Genomic DNA, 8,155 nt, shown 5'->3' on the forward strand with positions numbered 1-8,155 from the left:
GAGGGGAAAATGAGGAGCTGATGTCAGGGGCTTAGGTGGAGAGCAAATGTTTTGAGATGATGAGGGCAATGAATGTACAAATGTGCTTTACACAACTGATGTATGTATGGATTGGGATAAGAGCTGTATGAGCCCCTAATAAAACGATTAAAAAAAAAAAAGGTGGACATCACAGAATGCCATGTTATTAGAACAAAGTGTTCTTGCGTTGAGGAAGGATTTGAGTAGAGGCCCAATGTCCATGTGCTACCTTAATACTAAACATATACATATATGTACATAGATATATGTCCCTATCATTACATATTTACATATGTACATGCCTGTATTTATACAATGGCCTTTTCCTCCTCTTTCCTCTATTTCCTTTTACTTTCCTCCTGTCCCACTCTCATGTTTGACCTTCATTTGGCTTTCAGTAATTCCTCTTGGCTACATTGCACTTGATCAAACCCCACCAGACATTCTATGCCCTCCTTGCCTGTGGGGGGAGGTCAGATGCTTGCATGCATCCTCCCTGAGGGCGATCAGTTGCCAGACTGCAGAGGGTCCTGCTCCCTGCTGTTAAAGACAATGGACAGGCCTACAGTCATGTATTTGGTTCCTGTAGGTGGGGTTTATACCCTATTGATAATGGTTCCTATGGAGATCCAGAGAACAGGTCAAAGCTAAGAAGCCATCCTAAATCTAGGATCTGCCCATCTTGTCACATGTATACCCCCAATCCCTCCTCTTCCTATTGCGTGTATGTCCCTAGACCACCCCCTCTCATTTCTATATAACCCATAGTGCAACCCCTTCCTGTGACGCATGTCTTTACCTGTAATTAGTGGGCTTGAATGCCCCAAAAGGTATATAGGCCTGGGTTAGCAATAGAGAGCTCTCTCCTCCTCTCTCTCCCCCTCGCTCTCTCGGCTCCTCCTCTCCTCTCCCATCCTCACTTCCTTGTTCCCTTGACCCTCTTTCCAAGTGGACCATTAAGCGGGGCTGAGGTGAGCATGCTCCCATAAAATGTGTCTGATTCCATTATTGCAATATCTCTTTTATCGCTCATGCTCTCGATGACTTTAATATATATATATATAATCTCAACCGTACAATTGTGCTTACTGAACCTGAGATAAGTGGTGGGGGGCTGCCCCCCCCACCTCAAACTACACTCGCCATTGATTTTAGATCACTTGTTCCCTTGTCCCTGGATTTGCTGGCTCATCTCTTCCTTTCTCCCCTGCCCCCCCAGGGAATCATTGTTCTGTTGTTTTCTCCTCAGGATTGCTTATCCTGCCTATCAGATACATAAACATGAAAGAAAAAAAAAGGCTATCAATAGTTCCAGGTCTGTCTGCTGACCTTTATGAATGTTTTCTGATCGAGTCTGATGAGGTGCCAAGTCCTGCCCCCGAAGTCTATTTTGGGGATTCCTCGGGAACTTCATTGCTTTGCTCCCCTTCCGCTCTGTTGTACTCCCTTCATGTCGACAACTTCCCCCCCCCCCCACACCCCGTGTAGTGGGGATCAGACCAGGCACAATTCCTGCACTGTCTCCAGTGTTGTTCCCCATAGTGTTATGGGTCAGTGAGGGGACACCATGTCTCGTGGTGGGGCCGGCCCTACAGTCCTCTCTGTGCATTGGTTGCTCTGAGAAGGAATATGGTCCAAATCCGAAAATTTTCACAATCAATTTTCTTTTCTTTGTATGGTCCCCAAGGATTCAAATCAATCGTTCCACAACAGGAACAGCTCCCTTAAGTTATTAGAGAGCAGAAAATTAGTCACAAAGCTCTTTAAATATACTTCTTCAGTGCCCAGGTCTCATAAATCCTGTGTCTACAGGAAGAGTGAGCCTTCAGATTTTGTAACACAAGATTATTCATAATTAATAAAACCCAAAGCCATTTTTACTGGAAAAAGAAACCATATGTGGCTGGCCAACTTGGCATCTAACTCTAGATACCGGACAGAGGCGTAAAGCGCTGTGGAGTGCAGAGATGAGGCGTCCCTCCAGGCACTCTTTGGAAGCCCTCTTGTAAACACGGGCGAAACTTACTAACAAACTGAAATTGAACTGAGAGGGCCTGGTTTCTCAGGGTTGCTTTAGGCCTTTATCTATTTTTTAAAGATCAGTTTATTGGGGGCTCTTACAGCTCTTTTAACAATCCATATATCAATTGTATCATGCATATTTGTATATGTTACCATCATCATTTTGTAAATGTTTACTTTCTATTTGAGCCTTTGGTGTTTTTAGGACTTTAGGAAAAGTATATAAAAAGTGTTTACGCCCATCATTTCCTCTGATCCTCATAGTGACTCTTTAAGGAGTTTATTATATCCCTTAATATCCCCACTTCAGTGAGGCAACAATAGTCAGAGGAGAAGGCTCAGAAACTGGGCCAGGTCAACGGGCTCATGGGAGCGATGCTTGGCTGCAAACCTAAGGTTTCTGACACTAACTGCATGCTCTTTCTACTATATACCCACTGCTCCTCTCTAAAATGGCACAAAATTTAAATGTTACTCTAACCTACTGATTGTTCCAGGGATATGAATGATATCCATCCCTGTGTAAGTCTCTAAGATAAGTTTGCAGGTAAGCAGGAAGAGGTGCTTACAATTCTTATTCTCCTGTACTTCTGTGCAAGAAACAGGTGCCCTGGAGAGGCTGCTGCAAGTAAGGTGTTGGTCTGCTAACCACAACGTGGGAGGCTCACCACCACCACAGGCTCCAGGGGAGAAGGAGGCGCTTGTCCACTTCTGTGAAGGTTTACAGCCTCAGAAACCCTTAGAGGGCTGCGATGAGTCAGAAGTGACTCACTGGCAGTGGGTCTGGATTTGGTTATGCGAGAAAAGGTGGCTGCATTTTCAGAGACTTAAACAGGAGCAAAAGTATCAAGCGAAGGTAACTGTGATAAAGTATTTGTTGCCACTAGGGGTTGCGTCAATAGTTTTAAAGGGAAGACAAATGTACACAGCATTAAAGGACAAGTATGAGTTTCCTTAAGTCGAATTTTCTGTAAAATGGTGTGCCAAGCCCGGGGACTAACTATATATGGACAGAAAAATATTTTTTGTTTAATTTTTCTGTGCCTCTTAATCTCTGTTCTCGTACGGTGGCTCTTCGTATCAGGAATATCTTTCATATTCACATATGTATTCCAACTCCCTACTTACTGGGGCTACTCAGCTTTGAATTCTGGTAATTTTCTGACATTTCATTTTTGTTTACTTCACTTGATCTTTTTTCCTTTTCTTCAACAACCCTTTCTTTCTGTGGTGAAACAAGGCAGTCAATTCAGTGATAACCCATTAGCCAACAGTGGCTAGTTGACAAAAAAACAGAAACTTTAAGGCACTTCAGTAGTTTTCATGTGTTTTACAAGTGTCTTCAGAAAGCACCGCGTGATGACAGGAGGGCAGCCATTACTGTCTCGCATAAACACTGTACAATAAGCATAAATATGATTTTTAAAAGTTTATTATTCCATTTGATGGCCACTAATATTGGTTATCCATTACTCATGCAACAGACTTTTCTTCAGTCTGTTGTTTTCTGGTCTGTGGAACAGAGCAGTGAAGAAGAAGTCCCTATTCTTAGGGAGCATATATTCTACTGATGGAGCTTGTCCGTAAGCAAAACAGTAATTTTAGATAGTGTTAAATGTTATAAAGAAAATAAAAGCCGTTTGTGGATATTATGAGGGCACGAGGGAACTACTAGAGGAAGAACAAATCCATGTTGGAAGAAGACCAGCAAGAATGCGTCTTAGAAGTGCACGCGGTGAGCCATCATCTCATGTACTTTGGACATAGAACCAGGAGGGCAGTTCCTGGAGAAGAACTCCATGCCCGGTAAAGTAGAAGGTTAGTCAAAAAGAGGAGGCCCCTCAGTGGGATGGGCGGACACAATGTCTCCAGCAATGGCCTCAGAGAGAATGATTATGAGGATGGCGCAGCACAGTGGTGCGAGGAATTGGCGCTGACTCAATGGCACCTCACAAGAGGAGGGGAGACAACAATAACTAGATACCCGGTCAGAGAAAACCTTCCTGAAGGGATGGAATTTAAACAGAAGCCTGAATGACGCAAAGGATCCAGTGTCAAGAAGATCTGGGGCGGGGTGGGGAGTGTGTCACACTCTGGATAGAAGGTACAGCAAGAGAGGTGGCAAGGCCTCTGGGACAGGTAGGCAGTGAGGCAGGGAAAGTAGTGCTTGCTCTGCGGCATGGTAGCAGTAGTAGCAGCAATGCTCATAATGGGGATGATGGTAAATGCATTAGTGTTGATGGTAAATGCATTAGTGTAAGTGGAGTTCTTAGGGGTAGATTTATTGGGTATGAGCAAGATGTCAAAGAGCCCTCGTGGCAGAGATTAAGCAGTCATCTATGAAACAAAAGGTTGGTGGTTCAAACCCACAGCTTCCTTCTGGCCAAATCATGAGGCAGTTTGCATCCATGAAGATGTTGGGCTGGTAAATCTCATGGTTACTGTCCGATAGGGCCAGGATGAGTTAGACTCGACCCCAGGTTTGATCTTGGGGTTGGCACTCTGCTAAGCACATTGCATATGGTTTCTTTCAATGCTCAGAGTAGCTTTCTGCAAGAGATACATTTTTATTTTACAAACAAGGAAACCAAGGCTTAGAAGAGGAAAGGCCAGAGAAGGGCTGTATCCCAGGTTACGGATTCCTGAGGGGCAGAACTGCGAGGATGACCAGAGTCCAGAGACTGTGCTCTTAACCCCGCTGCCTCATGGCCTCTGTGGGCAGAGTTTACATGTGATTCAATCGCTCATTACCCAACTCTCTGTTACCCGGGGTTCCAATGTTGAATGTGTAGACCACTCAGGTTTTTCCCTCAACCTTCTTTCTTTTGAGCTTTCTATTGTTAACATCTCCTCTTTGCGTGAAAGGAGGTGTGCCTATGCGTGCAAAAAAGGAACCATGAAATGTAAAATTTCCCCTGAAAAGATTGTAAGCAGCTTTAACATGGGCAGAGGCTCCAGGAGGAGAGGCTGTCCCTGCGGTGCAATTATGTTAGGAAGGAAGCCCCATCTCTTTTGCCATCACCTCAGGCGCACAGAGACAAGACGCAGTTACCTGGAGGGTAGGAGTGCTTTCCATCCACGATCCACTCCAATAAGGCCTCGATTAGTTCAAGATTAACCTTTTCAAAATCCATGAGAGACATTGTTTTGATGACTGCTTTGCTAACCCCTGAAAAAAAAGTCAAAAGGAGAAAGATGAGTCACACCTTATTTTTATTTTACTTAAGTGACTGTCCTGATCTGGTTTGAGTCACATGGGACAGCCAGTGTACCACAATCAACTCTCTCCCAGTCTTTCAGAAAATCCAGGCTCACCTGTAAAAGAAGCACTTTTCTGCTTGAACAGTGACCAGGGAGCAGACTCCTGTCCCTGGTAGAACATCCAGGGAGGCCACATTTACTTCCCTTCCCATCTTCCCCTCTTTCACCCACCACACTCAGTTATTGGAGGTCTATGTTCTAGTAACAAAGACAGAGTCAAATAAACATGCTTCAGAAACCCCTTTCAGACTCAAGCAAATGAGTCAGAACAGATGAGAGTCCCAGAACAGTAACCCACGGAACCGATGCACAGACACCACCGCTTTCAGCCACCCATCACAACAGTGATGCGTAACCTTTAGGTCCCCTGGAAAACAATGATGAAAGTGACAGAGCTTAACACATGTGATCCTACTGGGTTCACCATCATCTGAATCTACCCAGGGACCCTCAAGTGAAAAGTCTGTAATCTCCTTCCAATCCACCTGAAGCCGAGTGAAAGACACACTTCTCTGGATTGTACGATACATGTCGCCTCCCTTCAAAATAAATCACACACTGGCAGGAGTGCAAGAGTGAGAGGCAGCAGAGGGACATACTGTTGTACACAGCGCCTTGCAGTGGGGTGATCTACAATCAGAGGCACATGCAGGCTGAGCAGGCGTGGGAGGGAGAGTAGGCGTGGACTCAAAACTATGCACTTGACAGAGGACATTTGTACATGTGTATTTACCTTTGCTGCAAATATCTGAATGAATGTGGTACAACACACGAGGACAACGTTATGAAAACTTAGCCGAACCAAACACCTTGAGGGAATGAGTCATTGGATCAGGACCATAGGCTAAGGGGATAGTAAGGTCAACCAGCATAACAGTCCACAAAGACAATGTCTTACAAAGCTTGTGAGCAGCTGTCTACAGTGAACTTTGTATTCTCTGCCTGCCAGGAGGAAAGAAGAATGATGAAAATTGAAGATGCATGGAAACCACTGATTATGGTCCTTGGCCACCCTTCAGGTCTGGACCTGAACTGGTTCAGTTTTCAGCTGAACAACAGACAGGTCGATAGGGGGAGCAGTAACATTAAGGAGGTAAGAATACTTTAGAATAATCGATCATTCTTTTAGATCAACAGGGCAGCATGTATTCAAGGACAAAGTTCAGAAGGGTCAGGAAAGGAGGAGGAAGGGAAACAGGAAGCACAGGAAGTGGGATAAGTGCTGGGGCATTGTGGGGTTCCCAATCAATGGCGTGAAACAGTGTGCATGAATACTGAATGGGAAACGGATCTGCTCTGTAAACCACCCAATTCACAAGTTAAACAGACAAGACAATAAATAAGCATATTCTTGGGGCAAATAACTCTCCAAAGACTGCTGCCCTTTCTTCCCGGTGCCCACTGAATCTCACCATACCGAGTCTCACTGGGGCAAACTGATGCTAGTTGCGATCAAGGAAGGGAAGCTTCCCATACCGTGCTGAAAAGTACCAATAGGGGCAAAAACAGTTTTGAAATGGACTCAACATTATTTCTGTGGTATTCCACTCCTCCGCCACAAAGAGCCACGACCTAAATTTAATCCTGGGGAATCATCAAACAGATCCAAATAGAGGTAACATACTGTAAACATTTTAGCCAGAACTCTTAAAAATGTCAAGGTTGTACAAGACAAATGAAGGGCGAGGAATTGTTTCCGATTTTGAAAAAGCAAACAGATACAGGGCAATGGAACGCCATGCCTGATCCTGATCAGGGAGAAAGTAGTTCTGTTGCTGCTGTTGGCTGACTCCAACTCACGCTGCAGGCTTCTGAGGCCGTGACCTTTCTGGAACTGCTGGGCAGCCTGTCTTCGGAAGCGCCTCTGGGTGGGTTCAAACTGCCAGCCTTTGGGTTAGGAACTGAGTGCTTAACTGTCTGAATTGCTCAGGGACTCCTAATTATTGAGATAGCTGGCAAATTTTAATATGGATTTGGATCCCAGGTAGCATAGTGGTTACACACTGAGCTAACTGTAAGGTTGGCAGTTCAAAACCACCAGCCACCCTACTGGAGAAAGATAAGGCTTTTATTCCTATAAAAAGCTAGTCTTGGAAACTCACAAGTGTAGAACCACCCTCTCCTATAGAGTCGCTATGAGCTGGCTTTGACTTGATGGCACTGAGTTGTTTTTTCTCCCCACACTTCTTTTTATTTCTTATCTTTGTCAGTTATCAGTTTTAAAAATATTTGCTTGCAATTAAAATGGCCTGCTTGGAGTACTTCCCATAGTGTTTTAATCTTCCAAACTCTAGATCTTTGTGCTTCATCACCTTTCAAGAATGTTTTATTGCTACAGATCTTATTTATTTATATATTTTTTATTAGGTATTTTTATTGGGGCTCTTACATCTCATCACAATCCATCCATTCATCCATTTTGTCAAGCATATTTGTACATATGCTGCCATCCTCATTTTCAAAGCATTTTCTTTCCACTTGAGCCCTTTGTTTCAGGTCCTCACTCGCCCCCTCCCCGCAAACCCTTGTTAAGTTATAGACTATTACTTTCATGTCTTACATCGTCCTCTGTCACCCTTCACCCACTTTTCTGTTGTTCATCCCCCTGGGAGGGGGTTCTAGGTTGATCCTTATGATTGATTCCCACCTTTCTCTCCCCAACTTCTCCTTAAACTCCTGGTATCTCTATTTTCATTGTTGGTCTTGAGGGGTTTATCTATCCTGGATTCCCTGTGCTGCAGGCTTTTTTTTTTTTTAATCATTTTTTTAAAATTATTTTATTGAAGGCTCGTACAATTCTTATCACAGTCCACATATACATTCACTGAGTCAAGCACATATGTACATTTGT

At 44.1% G+C, this 8,155-nt stretch overlaps 1 protein-coding gene across 1 annotated transcript in view; it reads right to left on the reverse strand.

Moving 5' to 3' along the window:
• DHX57 (DExH-box helicase 57) overlaps window positions 1-8,155 on the reverse strand; it is a 68,972-nt gene that overhangs the window by 27,225 nt on the left and 33,592 nt on the right. Inside the window, 1 exon segment of the mRNA XM_004711121.2 lies at window positions 5,096-5,212. Coding sequence (XP_004711178.1) covers window positions 5,096-5,212 — 117 coding nt within the window.

The sequence above is a fragment of the Echinops telfairi genome, unplaced genomic scaffold, assembly GCF_000313985.2.
Source record: "Echinops telfairi isolate 266 unplaced genomic scaffold, ASM31398v2 ScPeMD7_10;HRSCAF=50, whole genome shotgun sequence".
Classification (NCBI taxonomy): Eukaryota; Metazoa; Chordata; class Mammalia; order Afrosoricida; family Tenrecidae; genus Echinops; species Echinops telfairi.